Source organism: Colletes latitarsis, chromosome 14 (genome assembly GCF_051014445.1).
Source record: "Colletes latitarsis isolate SP2378_abdomen chromosome 14, iyColLati1, whole genome shotgun sequence".
Taxonomy (NCBI): domain Eukaryota; kingdom Metazoa; phylum Arthropoda; class Insecta; order Hymenoptera; family Colletidae; genus Colletes; species Colletes latitarsis.
Window position 1 is genome coordinate 21,992,261 of NC_135147.1, and position 27,030 is coordinate 22,019,290.

General features: G+C 39.5%; 1 protein-coding gene across 7 annotated transcripts in view; it reads left to right on the forward strand.

The window, feature by feature from the left end:
* LOC143349937 (uncharacterized) overlaps positions 1 to 27,030 on the forward strand; it is a 539,266-nt gene that overhangs the window by 151,831 nt on the left and 360,405 nt on the right. For all 7 annotated transcript variants that reach the window (XM_076781601.1, XM_076781602.1, XM_076781607.1 and 4 more), the window contains one exon: positions 13,342 to 13,404. In XM_076781601.1, the coding sequence (XP_076637716.1) occupies positions 13,342 to 13,404 (63 nt within the window). The remainder of the gene's footprint in view (positions 1 to 13,341; positions 13,405 to 27,030) is intronic.

Sequence of the window (27,030 nt, forward strand, 5' to 3'; positions counted from 1 at the left end):
GCTACAGATAAATAAATTGTTTTTGACAGTCTGTGTGAATCAGTAATAAAAAATTGTTTCCAAACGATACGATCTTTATTTACTAAACGTTTTCGAACATTTTTTTTTGTAATTTAAATTTATGCACAGTTTCATCGCGAACCCCGTTGAAAATTCGCCATGTTCCCTGGTGCGTTTGACGTTGCGCGATGTATGCGTCTCGTTTGACAGTACGCTTGTGTGTCACGATTCCGAGCGAATTTCCAGACTATTTTTCCATTCCGAGCGAATAATTCCACACAGGAGATACTTAATTTAATTAAGCGTCGGTATTATCGTCGAGCGTGTACGTCGCTGAAAAATTAATACCCGAACGGGGAGCGTTTCAATCGATCATTTGTTTTCTTTTATTTTTTATTTCATTTTTTTTTCGCTCATTGTGTTCTTTGCACGGTCGCGCGAATTAATCCGTACGGTTCGTACTCGCCGGGGGAATTTGTTGTTTCGATCAACGAATGATTATTGACGGAATTTCGTAGTAAAGCGGACCGGAACGCGGAAAATTTCGTTATTTAATTACACGGCATTATCGTGCCCTGGCAGGAATTTAAGGACTTTGTAGAACATTTTCGTTCGACAATTATTAGCAGAAATTTCATTCTGCACGTCACCGTGACGCCTAATGAAATTTCCGCCTAGTGTGACACGCATCGAAGCAAACACACGGGATTTCGAAGATTCACCGCTGGGAATCTTTAACTGGTCGTTGCGACACAAGTCATGGATCATTTCTGTCGTTCTATTCCGATCGTCAATGTCACGCGTTCCAATTTCCCGTTTTTCCTATACTACAACTATTTTCTTCAATTTAACATGGTTTTAAATATAGTCACCTAAATATAATTATTTACCACTTCTTTCGAAGAGGAAACTCGAATTTGCAATTCGAAATGAGTTCGACGCGTCTATTTTAAAGTATCTTTAATTTCACCCAAAAAACACAGTCTGCCTCGTATATTCGAGCGACGAAATAAATACATTATGCGTTCGAATCAATTCTTAACGGATGTTTAATTGCACCGTGGCGAAGTTTGGGATTATCGAACACGCGTAATTGTTGTTTCGCTGAGCATCGGGGACGCATTATGGCCGACAATGGCAACCAGTTTCCTATTCGTCGTCTCGCGTTTCCCTTCTGCCTCGCTGTTTCCGTTTTTCCGTCGGCCGAGTCGCGTCGCGTGGAAATAAATTCGCGAGCAACGCCGTTGTCGCTCGCCGTGGGAACCCACGACCCTCGAGGAAACGGAAAAAACATGACGTACGAGCTATACGTACCGCCGCGCGACCGCAAAATTTGCCAAGAAATTGGTGGTGTGTTAAACGACAAATCAAGACCGCCCGTGGCAATTTACGAACGCTCCCAGGCTCTGCTTAAAGCCAGGTTCTGGTTTGTTGACTGATAAAATGAGTCATTTTCTGGATCACGTATTTTGGGAACAAATTACCGCGAGAAATTCGAATTTGACGTCATTATTGTTTAACGTTTACCCCATCAGTAAATAAGAAACGATTAACTACATACGATTCTGTTGAGAATCACATTGCATGCATGTATTCCCCTTGCAAAGGTCACTATTACCTGAGAACACTCGTTTATTGCACCCCCTGAGCGTCTTGTTTTTTTCCCCCGACTCTCAAGCTAAGAACAGCATTTTCGTTTAGTAAAACTACATTAATTAAATGCATACTTGGGTCGAAACTCTGTCGTATTTATTTAGCAAATAAATATTCAACAGATAATTGCACTTTTTAGTATCGTGAATAGTTTTGAAGATGCTTGAGTTTAAAGAATTCGCGAGACACGCTGTATATTAATACAAATATTATGTTGCCTCGTCGTTACGAACGTAAATAATCCTGTAACGTACGATTCTGATGTTGGCTTTTCATAGTACGTTAGACGGATGTTTGTAAACTTGCGCAACTAACTATAAATGAGCAAACTTCAGGCGAGTATTCTACTGACCGTAAGGATGAAAACGGGTCATATAAACACGCGTCCGGAAATATATCCTTTTCGGGTTGTAAACTTTGAAAGCTGTCCATTAGCGAACAGATTCTGGCATTCGAATAAGCTCTCGAGCTCGAAAATGTTACTTGATACGATATCTCGGAGCGTTTCTTGGAAACATAAATCTCCTTTCAAAGTATACGTTCTTTCAAAACTGTTTTGCTTTTCGTCCAGCATCAACTAGCTTACACTCGACTAGTAGTTTCCTCTTGCTTTTCGATTTATCATTCATTATTCCTATTATTCGTTGTAGACATCTGGTAACTCTTTCGTCACCAAAAAAGCATAGATAAATCTGGGTATATTACAAACTCGAAAAATCAAACGAATCATTGAGTAATATACATCTTTCTCGAAATATAAAACTTTCAAATACGCAGAAATTAACTCCTACAGTAATGATTCCTAATACATTCACTGCCAGGCTGAAACCGTAAAATCGTTCACGAGGCCAATATTTTGATTTCAGACAATTGTAAACTGCTAATATTTATGAAGCCTATTTAAATTTATTTTTTTTAACATTTCAACTTGAGAATTAATTGCTTTAGTTCTGTCACCCATATACGGATGACGTGGGAGTCAAAGTGTTAAAATGAACTCCTCCCAACTACACCTCATCATTTTACGAATCGTTGTATTCCGCGAAGTTGCAAGGGAAAAGCGGTACGACGGTTAATTCGTAATTGAATCTTCGCCTCTGATCTTCCCTGCCTGTGCTTTTTTTTCGAAGCTCTGACGTTAACAACCCACGTGTCTGGGAGTCTCGTGCGCCGCGGAGGACGTCGCTGAAACGACTGCGTGATTACGCGGTGCTTAAAAGCCGCCCGTCCGTGTGTGCGTCGGGTTACGTTATTAAGGAAACACCGCCGGGCAAAATGCCCGGACAAAGGGAGACCGGGGTAGGAAAATGTTTGAAAGGACAATGAAGAGAGTAAAAAGAGCAACGAAGGAGGCGGCGGAACTCGAACGGAGGCGTGCTAGGCAAAGCAGCGATGATCGATGACTCTATACGGCCGCTATTAGCATGACAATACGCGTGTCTGGGCAACAGCGTCGTTTCGAGAATGCTTCTCGCGCGTTCAGTTCTCGTCTTTCGTCATTCATTGTTCGTTGGCCGCGTGCTTCCATCGGGCAAGCGTGTCGGCCGCGCCTGATGCTCGTTTCGATCGAGATTGCACGCACCAGGACCGATCAACAATTTTTACGAAACTTAAACCAAGGTTTGATTTGCACGAAATTATTAAATCAATCGACCGTGGTAACTCTTAAGTTCAATTTGAGATTATTGGAATTGTAGGGCTATGGGTTGTATGATTGAATTAAACAACAATATTTAACTGTAGAAAATACCAAAATAAGACGAAAATCAAGAGTACCAATTTGTTGATGGAGGCTTCGTTATAGAGTTAGTAACGTTTAAAGTTCCGCTTGTACTGAATTTTTTTCTCGAAAATGCGCAGGATTTCGGGGGTATGTCTGTTCACCAAAAATGATTGCAATTGACCCCCATAATCGAAAATAATTTTTCTAGAACGATATAAAATTGTTCAATTTCGAAAAATTTCAGGGGAATCGTTATTCATGGTCAGACATTAGATTTTTGGTAAATAATTTTTTTCTCGAAAGTATGTGTATTCACCAAAAATGATTGTTATTGATCCCCACAACCGAAGATAATTTTTCTAGAATGATTTGAAATATTTTTTTTCGCTGAAAAATTTAGGCACCTGTCGATTTTTCTTAAAAATTCGTTCTACATTTTTAGTCATTTTGTTTGACACTCTACAGAAAAGTTGTCTGATACGTTTTTGTAGATACCCATGAGCACTATTTCAAAAAAAAATTTCATTGAAATATATTCTCTATTGTAGGAGTAATGGTCGTTTGAAAATTGGGTTTATTAATCCCTTTCATAGTCAACGCACACACTACGGCTGTCTGCCCATCAATACCAATTCAGTGAATAGTTTCTCATAAAGTTGGTGTTACGAGGAGAAATTTTACGACAGCAGTGAAAAGAGTAGCCAATTTATACACTAAATTTTATATTTATTAACTCTGTACATATTTACTGAAATATTTGACCGAATGAATCTATAAAAATAATCAGTTGTATCGGTTATAAAATCAAACGTGGCCTCGTAATAAAACAATCAGTCTTGTCATAACTTGTTCATCTGTTTAGGTTTCGTCATTTTATTCTAATATATTTATATCTCTCGCTATATCCAACGTTTAGTCATCCTCGGTTGAATCAGCCTGCCGTAAAAGTTAATAATAGGGTAATGTCCTATTGCAAAACTCCATAATTACAAAATTGAGTGCGTTAATCTAGCATCGAGTAAAATAAAGTACCGTAAATTGTGTACTTTATTCGCTTGTTTTGTGGAAGTAGTTACGTTAAACTTCGCGATTATTTAACAAATATTTTTCTATCGATTTAAACACCGGATATTGTGGTAAACAATTCCAGAAATACTTCTTTCCTCGTGAAAAACAACCGAGTCTTCCGTACGAATTCTTACACCTTGAAATGTGGGAAGTTTATCTATACGCGTGACGCAATTACAGCTCTGGCTGACTAATGCATAACATTTCTACTGTCTGTTTCATGCCAGTCAGTCCTAATTCACATGTTACTGTTCGTTCGTACGCACGGTCGTGTGTGTACCAAGATAAATAGGCCGCTCGCTGCACATACTTCTCCCACTGAAAATTGTTAACAAGGAAAAGTTTCGTAAAAAGTTCTCAGAAACTTTCCCGTAATAACAATAAAAAATAAACGATCGCTGGTATCACAGAAATTCCCAAGTTCAAGCAAGATGGTTTCAAGGTTCTTCTAAATATAATCGCGCGAATAAATTATGTTTAGAGGCATCTAATAACCCTGCACATTCAGCCATTTAATTTTGAAAATTAAATTTTCTTCTTTTATTTCCTCGATGGAGAGTTAAATAGGTGATACTTTGATCCTTCTGACCAGAGTATCCTCAAGGTTATTCTCGTCACTATGACCTACGTCTACTCTGTACCTTCGAGGACATTGAAGTATCGATTCGCGATAACCTTGCGAGCCCATCGATCACTCGGAGTCTCGCCCAATGAAATGGATCAAATTCCACGACGATCTTAATCGCCGTCTAAGTCGATATCCGGTTCGACGTCGCGTTTCTCTGTTCCTCTTCCGTTCAGCTTGGATCTCTCGTGCGCGCGTATTTTCTGACTCATCGGTCCGCCGTAAATATTGAACCGACTCGCAAACAGGCGTGTTTATTATCCTAGATTATTTGACCCGTCCACCAGGAAAACTGATATACAATTCAAGAGGATATACTAGTCGTCCATAAGGATAAATCACGAATGAAACCTATTGTGGGCTGAAAGAAAGATCAAAATATCAGGAACATCCAAGTGACATGCTTGTATAATAACTAAAATAATGTGCAAGCGCTACGACTGAAAGTATATATTCGTAATTAAATTTTCGAACGATGTTGTAACCTCCTCGCAAGATCGATAGATATAGCAGATAAATATCAGTTGGAACTTTGGGTTTTTCATTCTAGCGCGATTTCAATCTAATGTCTACGTTATATACCGCCGGAAGTAGTCGAAGGGATGCAAGAAAAATATACTCCGACAGTTGTTAGACCCAGAAAGGACTACTATAATCCTCCTACCACTATCAGGTCCCATAGCCACAAAGACCTGTGATCTACCGTGCTGCAAAACTAGGTTAATACCGGAGGGGGTCAGGTTGGGAACTTTCCTTGTTAGTCACAGGCCTCCGAAGTCTGACTAAAACGTCCGACACAACACTGTTCCTTCCGAGACTGGTCTCTCTTTCTCCCAGCGATGTCTACAACCGTGAATCTCGTCCTCCGTGTCTCCTCTCCCAACAACAGGAATTATTCAGGCCTGGATTTCCATTCCTCTGTGGTACACCTTGGGAAAAATTCAAGCGTTCCTTCGAACGGTAAGTTCGAGCTAAAATCCGGTAAAACGTCCGTGACGAATGACGCGGGGCTGCTTAATTATGCGTTAAAAAACGTCGTTGACGTTGTCAGAGAGGGGCTGGAAGGATGGAGGAAACACGAGGAAGACTTTTTTATCTTGGTCTTCTCGGTGCCCTCTTGTTACTCGATGTCGCCAGTGTCTGACAACTCTCGGGTCGTCTAATCTCCGTCGTTCCCTATTTTTAACACCCCTAAACGGGCGTCGAGAGTGTCTCGAAGCAGGAGTAAGTCGGTGAATTATCGCTGGGGCTGCGTGCGTTCGTTTCCACTGACGATCGGTCGGCCATCAATCACCCATCATACTTTTAACGCACTCGATTCTTTTCGTTAGCGTCGATGTAACGAAAACTCTCGACAGAGACTTCGACGAACTTTGAGGGAGCGTTTCCGGTTTCTTGAGCAAATGACTGAAATTATTTCACGATTTTTGTTAGTGATCAGGGACGGTGAAGATTTTTTTACGCGAAGTAGCTTTGATAAGTTTAAATAAATATGAGAGATGAGAGATTAGATACTCTTCAATGGGAAGATTAGAGATTTCGAATTTCGAATTTAGGAAAGATCTATGCTGTCTATGAGTGTTTTATAAAGCATATGGCTGCAATATATGTGACTTTCACGGAGAGAAATGTAATATAATACGAAGATATCGTATCTGACCTAGTTTCTGAGTCACAGTCGTTTTTAGAGTTTGAATAATTTGTATTTTCAACTGAGCTACAGAAGCCCATTCTTCTCGGGCATTCACTGCTAATAATAATTTGGCACGCTACTTTTTTTTAGAACGTGTCAATTTGTTCGGTTGGTTCAACCTGACAAAAAGCGTGCTTAATTTTTCAGAAGTTTCTCGATTCTATAAACTCAATTTTATATACGCAAAGTTTTGAATCTTGCGATTTTTTAAAATTTTAGTCTTCGATATTGTCTGGAAGTTTAATGGTGAAAAATCGATTGTTTTTTGGAAGGCTTGGTATGTCTATGATCGGTTAAAATTAACGTACAACAGATTCAAATTTAAATAACTATGTATTTTATATATCTTTTTCAAAAAGATCTTTCTATGTTCTTTATTATCCTGCTGTACTATATTCATCTGTACGTTATAAAAAATTCTCAACAGAACTGTTGTTTACAAACAGTAAACAAAATTAAGCTATGCGTCACGCATCTATTATTGTTCTCGACTATTTGTATTCTCGTCTAATTTTATTTCGTGAAGTCATACGACAACTCTAAATCATGTATTTCGTACATTTCAAACACACAATAAACATGAACTTTACATCATCTTTTATTTTTTACATTTTAAAATGGGGAAGAATTAGTAAGTTTAACGATTTATTATAAATCAATTTAAATCATAAGATCTATAATTCGAAGTACCCAATATTAAATTCTACTAAGTTGTTTACTAAGTAGCATTTTCATTTTTTCTGATTTCATTACATCTACTCATCGATTAAATTACAAAATACATTTTTTTCTAATTACTGAAATCTGACCGTACAATACATACGTGCCCCTCCGAAGCAATTTTAACATAATCGTAAAGGAAGAAAGGATTTCCAAACGAAACGAAGTAGTCCACGAAAGCTAAAAAAATCGACAACAATCCTGATTGGTACAGTAGCAAATATTTTCTTGGTCAGACGCGCGAACCGTCTCTTCGTAGCGCTAGAATCGTAATTTGATTTACCTTATCGATACGGTGACCCGTCGTTGAGCATGAATCACCATTTTTACGACTGTGCTCTTTGATTCGACGAGACCCGGGAAGCGATAAAGAGAATGAAAGACGAACTACAACTGGATGGAACACAGAGAAATGTAGCGGAGAAAGAGATACGAACGAAAGGAAGGTCGAAATAGGGGGGACTAAAACGCAGAAGGGCAAAAAGACGCTAAGCCGTTCCCGACGTTCCTTCTATAAATTGAAGAACTCCGACCTTTCGGGATACATGCAGGTCGAGCTTCTCAAGGAATTATTTAAATCATCCTCGAAGTCTCCTTAATATTGAAGTATCGCTGTTGCAAACGACGAACGATGCACGAGGCATTGTAACAAGTTGAAAGGACTGCTGTCTAAGGTCGTTCGATGGCAGATTTAGGGGAGCTTGAAACGGGGTTAACAACAAATCACAGAAATTATTCATTTCAACATTTAACGTATATTACAATATATATGTAAAGATTGTTTGTAAAAGTCTTAAAAACCTTGTTACATATTACTAAGTACATAATAATATTTTGAAAGCCTATTGAATTAACAATTTAATCAATTGCTTTACTAAAGAGATTCTTTCATTTTGAATGAATTTTATCGATGTATGTTATGATCGGAAATAATGTGCTCCGTTTGATAATGTATATTTTTATTGATTCGTGACTTTGTATTTCGAATGACTGAGTGATCGAAACGTTATTTAAAATAATGTGTTGTATTAATAACAAGGTTGGATGGGATGCTGATATCTAATCGAGACACAGCTTGTTTAATTTTCATCAATTGCCGCACGAAATTTATCTTCCAACGTCGGCGTTAAAATTTTATGCCGAGTAACGATTATGATTGACGTGACTCGTTTTATTTTATTCTCGGTTGTTACACGCGATCGCGGCGTTGCCTTTGCGATCTATAAATTTCATTGTCTCGTCGATACGGCTGTCACGCTTAAATTCAACTTGAGCAGCAGGATAGCGAAAAAATTTACATACCGCGTTAATGGTACTTGCGCAATCTACTGTCGTGGTTGCACGTAATCAAATTGGGACACGCTTTCCTTGTTCAATTAAACGTGTTATAAATTTCTTTCGAAATCCGAGTTCCTTCGGTGACTCATAGCACATCGCTCGACTGAAACTATTTTCCAATTTAATTTCTTTCTTAAGGGTCCTCGAAAGAGAACATCTGATTACATTTTCTACTTTCAGAAAATTACACGTTCGATTATCATCCAAGATAGAATGAAATATGTTTGAAATGTATCAGTTACCCCAATAGCTGGAGGGTTTAGGAACAATCGCAGCATCGATCTTGGTCTCGACGTTAATTTCAAAAGGAAAATTACCAGCGTTTCGAGTCGCTGAAAATTCATAAGGAAACACCTCGCGCGAGTGGTAGTTTTATCGCGTCTGTGATTCACCGACAAAGATCGCGACTGTGTCGCGATATCGTTCGAGATTACGGGATTTATTGCGTCGTGGAACGTTCGACGATTTCGCGAGTAAATAGGTCAGTGCAGGTCGATAATTGGCTCTCGTAAATTCCTGACTCGCTTCGAGACGGTTTTATGCCCCTTGGTAGCTTCACTGACGAAAAGTGGTCGATCCTGTACGGTGTCACGCCATAAATTACCGCGAGTAATAATTTCTTTTATGACGTACCATCGTTTCGGTTTAATTCCTAGCCGGGTTCTCTATCTTTGTACCCGAAGACCCTCGCGGACGACATCTTTAAATCATCCGAGTGTTTTACTGCTTCGACCGTTAATTCTCGTTTAGCCAAAAGAGTGCTTTCGAGCCAGTTTTCTCATAACAATGGCTGCATTTAAAACAAGGACGATCAGAATTGCGCAACGATCGCTTAATAGAAAACAGAGAGGACGCCAGCCAGCGACGGAAATTTATATCGTATTTCGTGCGTAAACTCCGTCACGTTATTCTCGCTATTTCGATGACTATGTAAATTAATTAATGTCAGAAGCCACCAACGATCTTCAAACATTTGTTTCTCGTTTAATCCCTCAAAACACAATCCAGTAAATTTATTTTTATAAAATTATATAAACTTACACCTGCTAACAACAAATAAGCATTGATATCTACTTCTCAATATTTATTTTATTTGACGTCTTTAAGAAAAAAAAAACACAAAATATATAATTTACTTCCTTCTAAAATACGTTGTCCACCAATTCATTTTGATCTTTACAACCATCATCGAATAAAAAAATTGCTAATCAATTAGCTGATTTAACGAAAGAGCGATTAATAATAGAAAGTTCTCGCGCAAGTTGCGTTTTACGATGTGAAAAATGGAAGGTGCATTTCGCTTGAGAGCCCTGTATTTCAGAAAGTATCAGGCGAAGCAAACAGGGACATTAACGTGAGCGAGAGCACTTCCGGGGTGGTGGGCGACTTCCGGCAGGAAAACAAAATACAACCCAGTTCCGAATCTTTCAAGGTTTCCGATTCTTGCCAACTTCTGGCATCGTCGTAAAGCATGTCTTTGAATCGTTTAGCTCGGTAACGTTTCTGCGCGCACTTAATTTTTCTGTACTGCTGGTTTCACACCATCTATCTTCCCTAATGTTCTCCCAAGCCGTGGCTGCAACGGTAAGAAACCCCGTCTCGCCGAGAAAGTTAATAAATTTCCGTACTGAAAATAGACTGAAACTTGGACAGCAGTTCATTTCGAGTGGCTTAATGGCTGACGCGTTGATCGACTTTGCTAGATTTCAATTAATATCACGCCGCAGTTTCCAGGCTGGTTCCTTATACGTTATAGACTTCCGAGTGCTATTGATTGATCATCGTCGTTCGACGAATTTTAAATCACCGTCGACGAGAGCCTTTCGACTCCGATCGTTGTCAAGTTTTACGACGTTTCTCAACCTACGATTGTTGTTAAATTTAAGTCTATGATAATTCGACCTGGAAATTTTGCTGGATCGTTAATTAGATTTTAGAATCAGTTGTTACTCGTTATTAAAATTAACATGGTCCCTAAGATTTTTCAAATGATTTAATTCTCTGGACTGTTAAGAAAGGTTCGTGAAATAGTCGAAGCTGGTAACGTCCATTCAACCCCCATTTTACGAGGGTGCCGTGATTACCTCAGTCTATCGATTCGACGTTTCGAACTCGAGGCAGAATCCCATCAAACCTATCTTCTTCTCAATCAGAAACTGCGAATCGATACAGAAGAAAGGTACTATAAGAGACGTTGCTTAAAATGTTATCTACAGAGAGTTCCAAAATCGTTAATTACTAACAGAAGCTTCCAAACTGAACCTCATATTTTGTTGGAGTAATCATTCAAACATACTGTCAATTTTATGTCTCATAACATACTACTTTGTTATGTTTTACTTTCTTATATTTTGACTTCCTTGGTGTTCCAATTCCTAATAATAAATTCTTCCTCGACCAATCCTCTGTCCAGCCTGCAAACAAGATCTAGAAGGGTATAAAACGCGGGTTTGAAAGGGGCAATATTGCAAATTCATTACTTTCTAAGGGACAAATTGATAATAGAGAATGGAACTTTTTCATTCGTGGCTTCGTTTCTGAGGAAATTTTGAAAATTCAGCCCAAACGACATGGACTTCGACGTAAGTAGAAACAGCGAGTGTTGAATAGACGCGTCGGAGCAACTCGAATGGGAAAAATTTTGTTCCTCATCCGTTTCATCGAGTGCTTATCGAATATATACAAATAAGCCGATACGAGTACGTTTTCGCTCCTCCATCACTTGTGAATTTTTTCTCGGACCAACCCCCTGTCCAGCCTGAAAACGAGGCCTAAAAGGGAGGAAAACGCTTGGGGGGGATACTGTAGGTTCGCGCGGAGTTTGACACGTAAATTTATTCGAGCATAACCGATCTGGCAGACGTTCAAGACGGACGTTCCACCAACCCCGGGAGAAACCCGCCGCTGTTTTACGATCAAAGTTCAGAACGACATTTGCACCGAGGCTCTTTCGCCTCGGTTCCGTGGCCGATGCCGTCGTCGCCTTTGTACTATTTCTTCTTCGCGGTGCTTCCATTCCGACCTCCGTCCCAGCCACGTCCCCGAGGTACGCTTCGGTGATTCCTGGGAGCGACTACGAGCGTCGTTTCCGTCGTGCTGCGAGCACAGAATTTCCATCTCGATAATCCTGACCGGTTTTCGCGTGACCCCGACGAACCCCCGTTCCTCGAGATCGACCGAACCGACGTTCCGACACGGGGTCGTTCGTTGCTTCGGGAATCCGTGGCCGCGCGGAAGGTTTTATTAGCCTCGTCCGTTACTACTGAGATAGGAACTTCGACCGCCGAATGGAACGATTCTTCGCTAACCTTTGACTTTAACCGTTAGTCGAGCTCGCCCATTCTTTTTTCAATTTTTGATGGTATCGATCGAAATGTAAACGGTGTTCTTCACGTTAATTTGTTGTATTATCGTGCCCAGGATACAGGGATGTTGGGACCAACGACGAGCTTTTCCCTTTACTCGTGAATATTTTTATTCTTTTATTTTCGATCAAAATGTAAGTGTTCTTTTAACGGTCTATTTTCGATCTTATTGTGTCCAGGATACGAGGACCTGTTGGGACCAACGATGGGTCAGAGGTCCTCGACCTCCCACGTGTGAATTTTCTCAGAGCTTTGTCCTTTTCTCGTGAATATTTTTATTCTTTTATTTTCGATCAAAATGTAAATGTTCCTTCAGTGGTCTATTTTCGATTATTGTGTCCAGGATACGAGGACCTGTTGGTCAGAGGTCCCCGACGCAGAGTCTGTTGAACCCTGTTTGAAAGTTGAAACAATGTATTTTAGTACTTCCACGAAGGTATTTATAACGAGAATAAGTTCGAAGATCGCAATCTCCCAATTTTTATTTCAAGTCGAAATATACGATCGAAATTGATTTCCGGATGAATAAACAGAAAGGCAATATATTCCTTTCTAGTATGAAATTATTAGTACGGTAGAAAATTCTCAGATTTTTCCCGGACGAATTACCCGGCGACATCGATGTTTTCCCTGTAACTGGAAAAGTTTCCATGGTATTCCAGTGACGTCAGCGGCGCTTAATTAATATCCCGATTTAACGAGGCGGTCTGAAGGACCGAATAAGAAACATTTTCGACGAGACGAAATTTTAATTGCGACCGGCGGCGATTAAAAAAAAATCATATGCCCGTCGCTGAGTGCACTCGCGTTACCCTGCATTTACTTTCGTTCTTGAGAATTGCCGGTGCAAAAAGTTTTTCGTGGCACCCTTTCACTTTTTCTTTCCCTCCTTTTCATTCTCTCTTTCAGATCGTTTCGCAACCGAAGAGCGCAAAAAATTGAGAAACGTTTGGACCCTGATATATTCAATTAATTGTGGCGCACTTTCTCGTCTACGATTCGTCGATTTTTGCGCGTCGTATCGCGGTGAATTTTTCAGGGAAACGACCGTTAAATGCATCGTGGATCGTCAAAATGCAAATTGTAATCGACGATGAATTTCGTTAATAGCACTGCTGTTTCTCACATTAACCAATTTTTTTCTTTTTTGTTGTAGAGTGACAACGGGCTAGTGGACACAGGTCCAGGTCGAATTAGCAGCATGACAGCCATCAACTCGGTATGTAACTATTAAGGCAAAACTATGTCGCCTGTTAATTGCAATTCCTTCTATTTTGGCTCCCTAATAAGCAAAATTGACAGAGTTACTTTTTCCCTGTAACATTTCGAATTAATTTAAAACTAATTTAACGCTTAATTAAATTAGTTTCAAAAATTATCCACTATATGTTTCGCTAATAAAAAATTGCTTTAGTGTTCGCTTCGTATCGAAGAAATTTTGCATTCAAATTTTATTTCGTTTCCATATTAAGAAACGACAACTTCAACAATTAAATGTTATTTCCAAATGTTCGTCCAAGAAATACTAAATTTTTTCTACAACGGGGAAGATATTGATTCGCATATTTTTGTACGAGAATTAATAAAACAGTTATTGTTCGACAATGCTGACTTTTGCTAAAAGATACGCGTTAATAATGTTTGCTTTACAACAAACTACTCCTACATTCAAATATTGATTCAATATACTTCTTCATACTTGGCACGCTATCATGAAAAAGAGTGACGATAATGCGTCCATCCCCTTCGAACTGTGTTTCATGAAATATGCAACTAATCGCTTCTCGTAAAAGGCACATACTACGTCCGTCTCCCCCATTCCGTCCATTAATAACTCAGCAATGTCGCTAACATGACCGTGTATATCCTTTCTCGGGAACTACGCATTGATCATATCGTCGAGTAAACACAGCGACGCATATTTTTAGCAATTAAACCGATGGGGTTGTAGAAATTGAAACGGAGGTGTTCACTTTTTCTACCGATTGCTGCTACGTACTTGCATCGTTAAAATTCGGAAATGTGCCATTAGGACGCGATAAAACTAAACGAAACGACTAGAATCACTTATTTCACGAGTATCGCAGGACTGCAAAGTTCTCCAAGCCCGGGACCACAAGTTCGTAATCAAGCGGATTCAAATTTAGGCAACCAAAGCGACAGTTTTCGACCGAAATGGACTCTAAGGAGAGACATTGTTTCCCAAATTACTCTCGAGTTGCTTTTTCTTTCAAAGCAGAAGGAAAGTTTTCTCAAAAAAACCCCAAGTCTTTGGACGAGAGTCCTATTTGGGAGTTCCATTACTTCTTTCGGGTACATTTTTTCGATAGAGACTTTAGACCTAGTTTCGACCCCTTATAAAGATACATAAATGCTCGCGAATGCTTATAAATTATCCGTAAACCGTGATCAGTCCCGTGGAACACCACTATTTATCTTTTGTGAAGAATAACGATGGTTCTCCGACGCGTTTTCGCCGTGGTTAAATACTTTTAAACGGAATTTATGGCGGGGTTGGGTACTCCGTGCACCTCGAGCCATAGAAATTCCACCCGTTTGCCAGACAGAGAAGTCTCCAGGCCTCGCGATATGGAAATGAGCCATGGCTCGGGGAAACGTAGGTGGCACACCTCGTGGGAACGGTCTATAGAGCGACACGACGTATTTGAAGGTTTACACGCGCCGGTACCGCGGACTTTTTCCACCGAGAGATCTTGGAATTTGTGTCCATCGAGACGAAGGCACGCGCGGGAATTCCGTTGGACCTCTCGAGCTGGCTTCTCCTGAACCATCATCCCCCTCTTACCAAAACTCTTTCATTTTCCTCTCGATTCTTCCTCTTCGTTTGCCGCGTTTCATGGAATTCGGTTCACCAGTAACCGTCTCCGTGAGTTTGTTCTGCCGTGGACTCCTTTCTCTGGAAGAAAACGCGGGTTCGATCTTCCGGATTCAGATTCGACGACAGTTTCGAGCACGAAAGAGGGTGGAAAGATGGTAGACATTAGTTAATTAATCAGTCGTTACTTTAAAACGACTCAGTTAATGATTGATCGAGTACTTGCGAGAAAGCATAGCCCTCTGCTGGCGAACGTAGGAAACGACTATTCTACAGTATCGAAGTTTCTGATAGTCAATAATAGATTTTTAGTAATGGGAATGAAACATTTCGTTTAAGTAGCTTTTTCGAAAATTGAGAAATTTCAGTTTTGATGACATTTCGTTAGTTCACAGTGCACTCAAAACTTAAGGAAATTTGTTAAAGTAACTCAAACGATCGAAACGTATAAATAAATATGTTCGATTAAAAAAGTCCTCGAGTTCGAGACAAAAATTACATATTAAAATATCGAAATATTTAAAGGAAAGTTTTCTAAGATATTGCCCGTACGAAAATTGGTTGAAGTTAACGATGATTGTAGGCCTGTTCTGTAGGGTCTCAGGTAGGAATCGAAGATAGGAATCCGCGAAAAAAATTGTTTACTGAACGTTGGACAGACATCGGGGACTAATTGCATTCTTGGAAACGTTTCTGTAGTATTACGTGGCTCTCGAATCGCCGTGAACTGTTATTCATCGGTTCGTAGACGTGCTCGGGCTTACCAAGGGTGGTGGAAGGGGATTCTCTGACTCTTAGTTTCTGTTCCTCAGTATTGTAATTACAGCCGAAACGCGTGCACGTGTTCATTCCCGCTGCGGAAGTTTAAAATTGTGCGAACGAGATGCTCGATGCTTTCCGATACAGAAACACGACGAGTGTTACAAACATATTGGACGTGTTACGGAAACATTTCAGACGAAATCTTCGAACCTTGAGGTGGGTGAGTTAATTTTAAATTTCGTCTCGTTGGAGGCACGTAACGAACGTCCAGAACTTTTCGCCATTGAGAATATTTTCAATTATAATTCGATATAAACGGACACGGTGTCTGATTTGTTTGGACAAAGGCTGTTCTTACGGCCTTAAGCAAGCAAACAATCGTCAAATGTATAGATTAAGTAATTACATTGTCTGCTAGCTACTGACATCGCATACTATCCTATAATAATATTCGTCACTTTCTAATATCAAATTTATAATATATTGTAGGTTGGAAGAAACATCTGTCCCTGATCAAAGATATTGTAGTTTACGAATAAAATACTATCTTAATTATATTCTTCAGAAACAATATCATTAAAATTTGTTTGATTTAGTCAATGATAATACACAGAATTTGAATTACATTGTCCGTTAGCTACTGAATTAGACGTTAACATCAACCGACATCGTATACCATCTTATAATAATATTCACCACTTTCTAATATCAAATTTATAGTTTATTGCAAAGAAACAACATCTGTCCCTGATTACTATTCTAATTATGTTCTTCAGAAACTATATCGTTACAATTCGTTTAATTTAGTCAACGATAATACACAGAATTGTAACTCATCTGTTGCATGACAAATCGAGTATGTGAGTTTTACGTGGTTGGTCCTTAGTTTTACTTAATGGCTTTTTCCCCAGTGCAAATTACGGTGGGTTTGTCCATTCCACGTACCAGAAAACTACCATTGTTTAATAGCTACACGAACGTTTAGAAATACACCGGTAGCACAGTTGGTCTAAATACCGTTTTAATAGTTGAAACACTCTTGCGTGGAACGGGTGAGCAAGTGCATGCACTTCGGGAGCCATATTTTAGGCGACGGCTTGTACACAAGTTGTAAGTTTCGTGTTACGTTTGAATCTTTGTTTTAAAATTACGGTCGAGACAATTTCTGAAGGAGTAATCGTAAACATTCAATTCAAACAAACCAAAGTTACTCGCAAGACCGGTCCTATTCGTCAAAAATTATTATCCATTTGGTGGTTCGAACAACTTTCTCAAAGGAAATCCGATTAACCGAACGGAACGTGGAAACTAGATTCGAAACCGTTATTGAGTCTAAAAACAAACAGTTCTCTAAATTGGGGATGAAAAGACTTATTACTCATTGACAGAATTGGACACCGGCCAATGTGTAGCATACTGTGTCTAATAACAAGCTTTTCCTAGATTCAAAATTATATTTTAATTTTGCAACGTGAAATTCGTGAGTATCTCTACTGCGTTGCAATCCTATGAGTTCAAGAAAACAAAAAAATATAGAAAAATCGAACAATTCTTTTCAGTTAGATTCGTTTTTTTCTTACTTTTTCTCTCGCTTGTACGTTCGAGAATCTGAAATTAAATGAAGCGATACGCGACAGTCGAATCGAATGCCTCTTTTAATGAAATTGTAGCCGAAAGACGGTACTAAAGAACGCTGAGGAGGAAACCAGTTTAAATAAAGACCCCTCATGTGGGTCAGCCGGCGTGGCGTGCATCGTGCATGCTCGTTACGCAAGCTGATTCCATGGCATCACTGAGCTTTGTTAAGATGCATTTGCGATGCACACATGCTGTCGCGTCGGGTCCACTCGTTATGGACCCAAAAAAGCAACTATAACTCGACACTACGAAGTTCTGCGTTACGAGCAATCAGAAATGTCACCGAGTAAAGCATCAGTATTATTATAATTCAATATTTGTAAAGATATCTGCATGATTCCGGGTTATATTTGGATAACAATACTTCAATAAAATACGTGTGATTTGATCAATTTAATCTTCACGTGCAAAACTATACAGGGTGTTCGGCCACTCCTGGAAAAAATTTTAATGGGGGATTCTAGAGGCCAAAATAAGACGAAAATCAAGAATACCAATTTGTTGATGAAGGCTTCGTTAAACAGTTATTAACGTTTAAAGTTCCGCTCATACTGAATTTTTTTCTCGAAAATGCGTAGGATTTCGGGGGTATGTCTGTTGACCAAAAATACTTGCAATTGACCCCTGCAACTGAAAATAATTTTTCCAGAACGTTTTGAAATATTTCTTTTTCGTCGAAAAATTTAGGCACCTACCCCCTGTCGATTTTTCTTAAAAATTCGTTTTTCATTTTTAGTAATTTTGTTTGACGCCCTACAGAAAAGTTGCTTAATACTTTTTTGTAGGTACCCATGAGCTCTACTTCAGAAAAAAGTTTCATTGAAATATATTCACAATTGTAGGAGTTATGGCTGTTTGAAAATTGGACCATTTTTATGGGGTTTTTCTCATTTTGCGTGGTCAAGGACCAACTTTTCGAATATTTTTACGATTTATACATATTCTCCATCAAAATACGCGTAGTTTGCTTTTTTAAACATTAAAATCGTCCTATCCGTTCAGAAGTTATGACGTTTTAAAGATTCGCATGAAAATTCGGGCAGACATTTCTGGCTAAAAATTATATTTTCGGTAAGGAATTTTTTTCTCGAAACTGAGTAGGATTTCGGGGGTATGTCTATTGACCAAAAATACTTGCAATTGACCCCTACAATTAAAAATAATTTTTCCAAGACGATTTGAAATTTTTTTTTTTCGTTGAAAAATTTCACACCTTCTCGAATTTTTTTCTAGAAAGTGGGTAGGATTTCGGGGGTATGTCTATTCACCAAAAATGATTGTAATTGACCCTCGCAACCGAAAATAATTTTTCCATAACGATTTGAAATTTTTGAATTTAATTTTTAATAACTTTTTAACGAAGCCTCTATTAACAATTTGGTATTCTTGATTTTCGTCTTATTTTTGTCTCTAGAATCCTCTATTAAAATTTTTCCCAGGGGTGGCCGAACGCCCTCTATATTTTTATGCTCAAGCTAATGTTTTACTTACTTTTACTTTCTCTTTGCGAGCTGTGAACGTTTATGAGATCAGACCATAACATTGGGAGTTGCATTTTTGCAAGGCTCCCAGATTATAACTTATTTACAATATTTATTCCATCCATCAAATTTTCATTTATTTATTACGACATTGTGTATTTCGTTCCACAACAGGAATTTTAATTTTTATTCAACGAATTATGCACCGAAACAGTGGTTTATCTTCTCCTCTGCTATCCAAATAACAATTTAGTCAGTCTTCGATCCTTATTACGCATCTCTATCGTAATGATTCAGAGAAGTTGTAAGCTACTCGTGAGGTCGAGAGTTTTTTCGCGAAGCAAGTACGCGTGTCCCTTAGCGTTGTTTCGTGGAAAAATATTTTCCGGTAAATAGAACCCGGGGGCTCAGAAAAATACGGAACGAGTAAGGCACGAGGTGGAGAAGAAATTAGTAGAGAACGCCACGTGCCGCGGCGACCGGCTAAATATTTACTCGCACGTTTTCCAAGTCACGAGGGTCGTCACGTTTGCAGTTTTCGAGATGACGAGGACGGGCGTTACGTGACGCGTTTCGATCCCGTCGTCTTCCTCGCCTTTTTTCCCACCTTCCGAGAGCACTGGCCAGTTTTACGAGCTCGCGGACGAAAAGCCTGAAGCCTATCGCGGAACGAGCGGCTCGCAAGAGGCGAGCAAACTGTGCGTAACGCTGCGACAATACGACGGTTCCAAGAAAAATCGCTTATAATAGTCTCGTAAATTATTCAGAGTCGACGGTGTCACCGTCGTAACTTGCTCTTAATTATACGCGTCCCTTTGTTCCCCAGTTTGAGAGCACGTTTAAGAGCGCCGCAAATACATATTTGTAATAAGAGATTTGGAAGCTCTTTGAACTTCCATTCTAAAATCGTCTCTTTTGTGCAGGGTGAATTGTATATCGATAGAAACGTTGATTTTTTGAGTATGGTGGAAACTTTTATCGAATAATTTTTGCATACAGAAACGCTCAATCTGAATTATAACCCGTGGAGGAGGTTAGAGTCGAGTTAGATTTCGATGCTCTTGATAGTAAGAGATTTTGCTACCTCCTTGAACTTGCATCCTAAAATCGTCTCTTCGCTGGATATACAGGGTGAATTTGATGACGATAGAAACGGTGATCTTTTGAACATGACGTAAAAGGTAGTATACGAATTTTTTTCGAATAATTTTTGCATACAGAAACGCTCAATCTGAATTATACCCGTGGAGGAGGTTAAAATCGAGTTAGATATCGACGATATTTCTCACGCAAGGAATCCTGTGTATCATTCTCCGGAATGGGAATTAAAATTCCAGCATTTTTTCGTGAAATTTTGTCAAAATTCATCTAAAATTTTCAGAGGTTCTCAAAGGTCAAAGAAAATTCCCCAAGCAATCGGATGTCCAGTTCTCTCGTACGAGTGATCCGATAGTAAACTAATATACTTCACCTACCAACTTTCCCTTCGTCAAATTTTAGAGTCCAATATTTTCCAAAGGCCATTTTTCCGGGATTTTCGCGACGAATTTGCGCATAAATCGATCGGGATAACCCCGGTGTACATTTTATAGATAGCGATAGATTCCCCGGTAGTTCTATAAATCGACACCCGTTCCGTCCAGAAGCGGTTACGACGTCCCTGGAGATGGACCCCAGGTGCTGCGATCCTCTTCCGGAGGTGAGACGCTTCTTCTATCCCTTCTTCGGGGTCCTTTTCCGTTCTTCTTGTTCATTTTCGGTCTCCGTGTTCTCTCTCTTTATTCCCCGTCCCCTATATTATCTCGCACGTCGAACTCACGGAGAAAGCGGGAGGCACGCGAAATGAACTGCACCCGTCGTCTGGGGGAAGAGGAGAGACGGAGAAGGGAGAACTCGGGGCCGATTCTTCGCCCGGGTATCCGATTCTGGCCGCGAGATTTATTTCTTCGATGGTACGGAAGCAGCTGGCTAATGCCGTCGGCTTTGTTATACGGCGTGCCGTGCTGGACGACGGAATAGAACGGAATTAGATTTGGTTCGTAGGGTTAAGTACGGGAAACGTGACGGGTAATCGTGTTCGCGTACCGCTGAAAGCGAAAACGCTCGGGAACCGATGGGTTTCTGCGGCGCCACGTCTTGGCGAATAATGTTGGGAATTGCATTTAACGAATTGCGTATTCGAGAACAATTATTTTTTGGAAATCTGTCGAGCTAGATTCCGGGGGCCTTCGATATACACTATATCGAATAATAAACATTGCTTGTTTATTATATCAAAACTAATGACAGTACGGATATTACAAAAGTATTTGTTCGCAGTCTGCAGAAAACTAGTTTATTAGAAAACCTGCTTACGAGTAGATTCGCTTTAAATATAATTACTTGCTTGTTCACATGTTGAAATTTTAATGGGAGATTCTAGAGGCCAAAATAAGACGAAAATCAAGAATATCAATTTCTTGACTGAGGCTTCGTTAAAAAGTTATACAAAAATTAAATTAAAAAATTTCAAATCAGTCTGAAAAAATTATTTTTGGTTGCGGGGGTCAATTGCAATCATTTTTGGTCTACAGACATACTCCCGAAATCCTACGCATTTACGAGGAAAAAATTCTTTACCGAAAATACAATGTCTGACTATGAATGACGATTCCCCTGAAATTTTTCGAAATTGAAAAATTTCAAATCGTTCTGGAAAAATTATTTTCGGTTACGGGGGTCAATTACAATCATTTTTGGTGAATAGACATACCCCCGAAATCCTGCGCATTTTCGAGAAAAAAATTCAGTAGGGGCGGAACTTTAAACGTTAATAACTTTTTAACAAAGCCTCCATCAACAAATTGGTATTCTTGATTTTCGTCCCATTTTGGCCTCTAGAATCTCTCGTTACAATTTTTCCTAAGGGTGGACGTACACCCTGAGAGATTTTGTGTTGTTTATATCTAATTATTCTACGAAAATCGGCAGTGCTTGATGAGGCAATTTATGCTTCCAGTTGATTGGTTTGTTATTAGGCTTTATGCAGACTACATTTTTTTATAAATGTGTTTTCACTACTTGATAGGTTCTCGTAGAATTTTTGTGCTATTTTTTTAATATGTTATTTCCAACGTTTCTAACGACCCTTGGCAAGTTATATTGTTAGTTTATCCAAATTTAAACCCTTAAATATCTCCGTGCATAAAACAATGGAGTTTCAAAAACTGCTCAATTCATAAAGAAAAATTTGTTTTCCATTTGTAGCGAATTATAACATAATGTATGTAAATCTTGGTACAGACAGCTCTTTGAGAAAAAATGTAACTCGCATTTAAAACGTAAAATAGATTTCGAATAAATAAAATAAATTTTCTTCTTTTTTAAAAGCTTTCCGGGTTCAATTAAATATTCCAGGGTTTCCTAAACTTTTATGGGTCGAGACCCACTTTCGGAAAACGGTCATTTTTCGCGACGCTTGTGATGCATATTTTAAAAGGAATTTCTAGCTTTAAATTAATATTTATATTTAATGGGACCCACCGGGAATCAGCGACCTACATTCCGTCTCGTACGATCAGAATTATATATTTCCCGCGAACTGTGCACTAAACATTCATGCAACAAATGAAGCAGCCGCGATAAAGTCTATTTTAAAAATACCGTCGCTCCGTCGCCGGAAGGCTACGAGTTTCGTCGTTGTCCGCGATAGCCTTTTGTAACGTCAGATTTATCGTGTAAATTACGTCGTTTCTTTTTTTTTTTTTAAACTAAACATTTTCTGCAATTATTTCTCGGCGTTATTTATTTTTTTTCTCCCCGGTAACAGCGGGCCGAAATTTACTGCCGTATCACGGTTACTGCAATTTACAATTTTCATTTATTTTTCTTTTTTTATTCTCGCGGAAGAATGGCCCCGGATCCCGGTCGTACGATTGTCCCCGCGGTTTTCATAAATAATGTCGGCGGTTATTTATGGCCCCGGGCACTTTGCATTCTGCGAAGGCGATACTCGTGTTCCATTGTCGGGCGTTTTTCGCGAGCCGGGAAATCGATTGTATATACGAAAGCGAAGGATAACGGTGGACAAAAAGACGGCGGGGGCATCGAAAGGTTTCGCGCGGTTTTCGCGATGGATGCGAGCCCGCTAAAAATAACGCGAATAAAGAACGCCTCGGGGCCGTCTTGTTGATTAATGAATCCGGTTCCCTTAACAGGTGTAGCGAGCGGATAGTGGGCGGAGCGAGTTACGGAAGCCAACGGGTCGAAAATATACGCGTTTACGAATTTAATCGCGAATTGTCTCCGGTTGGATATCAATCGTGCGATACACGGTTGTCCGCTACCATTGAACGTCGCAACTTTGCGTGTCTCCGCTTAGGAATTCGAATTAGCCGCGACGCGTATTTTCGATCCACGAAGAATAGTTCGCACGGCTGAACGTAATTAATTGCATGTTGCCACCGGGGACAGTCTGTTGTAGGTAATTACAATTTCGTCGGTTATTTTGGTCTTTGTCGTTCTGTTTGAAATTAACATTTTCACCATTAATTTCGAACTATGCTATGCGGTGCTAACGAGACGTTCGTCTTTAGGCCAACCATCGGAGTATTTTCTCTGCGAATTAGAATAGAGGAACAGGTTCTGGAACGCGAGAGGGGAGTACGTATTGCATAACCGCGTATTTTCTGTCGTTAGATTTGTTACGAAAGAACGTGTATCGAACCATTTGGAACGTCTTCGAGACTTCAAACCGTCTCAAACATCGCTGGAATATCTATCGAACCACTTTAAATATCTATAGAGCGCCTGTTGAACCACTTTAAATGCATATAGAACGTTTTATGAACAGCTTCGAACGTCTGTAGGACATCCAACGTCTCTGGAATATCTTTTGAATTATTTTAATCGTTTCTAAAAATCTGTAGAACCATTTTGAACGTCTCTAGAATGTCCATCGTCCTTCTCTAAGACATCCGTTCCAACCATATCAAACGTGGAATATCTATTCCACTTCGAATATTTATAGAACGTCTATTGAACCACTTTAAATGCCTATAGAACGTTTATCAAACCACTTCAAACATCTTCAAACCATCGTTACACCAATTTTCTAAATATCTCCCCAATAAAGCCTTTCTAGACCCATATTCCTTCAAATTCTTTTAGAAATAAGGAAATTTTATTTTTTGAGTCAGTCCAGTCAAACGAGTCTAGATATTCCTCAAACGTAACTCGATACAAGTAATATAGAAACGATTCTATTTTCCAATATTCTTTTTTTTACGTACAGTAGCCTAGTTTCTAGGATCTTGTTTGTAAAATTCCTTGTTACGCGTCCCGGAACGTTCACTTGCTCGGAACGACGTTTACAAGGGCAGGCTTCCGCGCTGCCGTCAACAGCTGTGCGCTGTTAACACTTCCGAAAGATTGAAGAAAATATAGACACGCGTGTATTTAAAGACAGACTCGTACACTTCGTGCTTGCTCAGAGAAACGTACCCGTGGGTCGACGCCTAGTTTTCTTTTCCATCTGTCGTCGCTAATGCGGGAACTTCCATCGAGATGCATCTTAATTATTTCGCTGTCGATTTAACGAGTGCAAAAAGCCTCTCTACAATTTATTTCTTAATAAAAAGATTAGCGAAATCAGAAGCTGCTACTTTCTTTAACTTCAGCATTTGGAATAATATATCTTCTTAGTCTACCAAATCATATTCTTTAACAGTTCACGAAAACAAATTTAAAAACGACAAAGTCAGTTTCGATAAGTGTTGAATATCATTTTATGCATCTCCTTTTTTTTTATTATTGCAGTGAATTAAGAAGCAGTATATTTTGTATCGAAATTAAAATCGTCCACTACTCGCGTATAATATTTTTAAATAAGAACGTTCTCAGAGTTTCTGTTCGTTGGAAACAAAATGGTCCTCGATGAGGTTAACCAGGGGTTAATGCAAACCGGGGAAATCGTTGCAGCCTCGATCAATTTCGTCGGTGTCGTGCTAAATACGTCGGTATCCGTGTTTGCTTTCCGTGAAATGGGAACGTCACGGAAGTCACGCAACACGAAATTTAATTTCTCGCGATAGTTCCTCGCGATTGAATTAATCTCCTCGTTGGCTGATTTTTACCACCGGGTTACTCGCCAGCTGTGCGGGTTCTCTTATGTTCGTGGGCGAACGAACGCCTTGTTTCAGAGGTTTTCGTGGCCAACGGATTTTCGTTGAAGATTAACGGTTTCGATGGCGGTGCTTCCAACGAGGAACGAAATTCAACCCCTCATAACCCCGCGAAACTCTGAAGTCACGTAACAATTACCTACATTCCTTCACTTTGATTTAATCCCATCATCGGTGTCAATTTTTAAAGAACAACGTGGCTCGAACACATTCATTACAATTATTATACAGTCCCTTACATTGGGGTTGCTTTGCGTTTCACTTTTCGATTTTCATTCAATCATCAGTGTTCTATTATGATCTTCTTTAGAATCGAAGTATAATGTTCAGAAATTTGAGATGCTCCATAGACCGTGAGTGTCATTGAATTTTTGAAAGAAGAAAATTAAAATACAAGAATTTCGTAGCAAGAAAATTTGGAACGTTCGAATGCAACATTTGAAATGTAAGGATTGGTTTGGTAGTTTTTCGATTGGATCGCGACTGGGTAAAACGTAGATCTACTGTCGGTGATTAACGCGTCTTCGGCTCGAAGGCGCGCCGTCGTGAAAACTGGTACGAAAATATACGGGCGGCGTGGGCCAAGGGAAATTAAACTCACGTCCGCGTCTACGCTGTCCGTCTGTTCCAAGGCTGGCCATCGTGCGTTTACGATTATTATCCGGCGATCGCTTCCCTCTTAATTGTTTGTGCAGTCGTCGTTTCAGACGGTAAGAGTTTCCGCGCTCGCTGACGCTCCTAATGGAATGCCCTGACGCATCGACTAATAATAAATCATCGCCCCCGGGGCCGTGCAATCGCGTTATTTCGGACAATTGTTGCCATTAGATGGCGCGGGAAAGTGAATCCGTGATTTATTGTTAGAAGCAGCATCGGCGTCAGCACGTGCGACGCAGCTTCGCGCCCGGAAACTTGATTTACTAATTAGACTCCTGTTTCGTCCAATGTAGTCTTTACAACGCTGATACCACCGAAACTTTAATGTGTAACTCTATTCCAGACTTATACTTGAGTATTGTATTAATATTCAAAGCTGATCGTGCAAAAAGTTCGCCGTTCGGAACTGTTCCCCTCTGGGAAGCTTTGCAGTAAATTATTTTTCAACCACAGGCCGATTTCGACGTTTTTATACGTGGAAGTGATCGTTACTTTATTAGTTTTTTGCATAGAATATGATCAGATGATTTGTTATTTGAGAAAATAGTTTAGAGTGAACTAGTAATATTTTTATCTTTCGAAAGTGACGTTTACTTAGTGGTTGGTTAATTTACTGTTAAAATTTATTTTATATGAGGCATATTGACCGATTTCTACCAAAGAAATGCAAAGTTTTATTGAAATCCATTCAGTCGTTTAGATATAAGCGTATTAAAGAAACATATGCTTTGATGTATTGTTCGGTCAAGCAAGAACGAGGTTCCAAATGCTCATACGTAAATCAGCGGGTGCGGTTAGTGCAGTCTCGCGATTGCTCTCCACTCGTCACGTTCTTCTGTCACATTAATTGGCAGCTGTGACTTGTCGACGGTCTGGCGAAAACCTCAATTGCCCATCTCAGGTTTAGTTAAAGTTTCTTTACCCCTCGATCCAATATAAAGTGGTTACCAGCAATAGAAAACTCGTACTTCTTGGCTATCTTGTACTTGAACTTGAAATACTTCTCAACCACAGTCTTTGAAAATGTCTCGTTTCGCAGACAAACATACCGACTCCTTTAGAACCCCTGAAAAATTACTCTATCAAAAGGCTGCCCTTAAAAAAAAACCCAGACCTTACTCTTGCTTAATCGAACTATACATACATACTTATATTTAAAAAAACTTTTTTCCTTTCTTAAAATTAAGGAATCAAGTTTTGTGTTCAATATGCCTCTTAAAAATTGTAAGATTCATTGAAATTTATGGAACTGCTCTACCCAGACCTTACTTTCGCTTAGTCGAACTATACATACATACGTGCATTCAAAA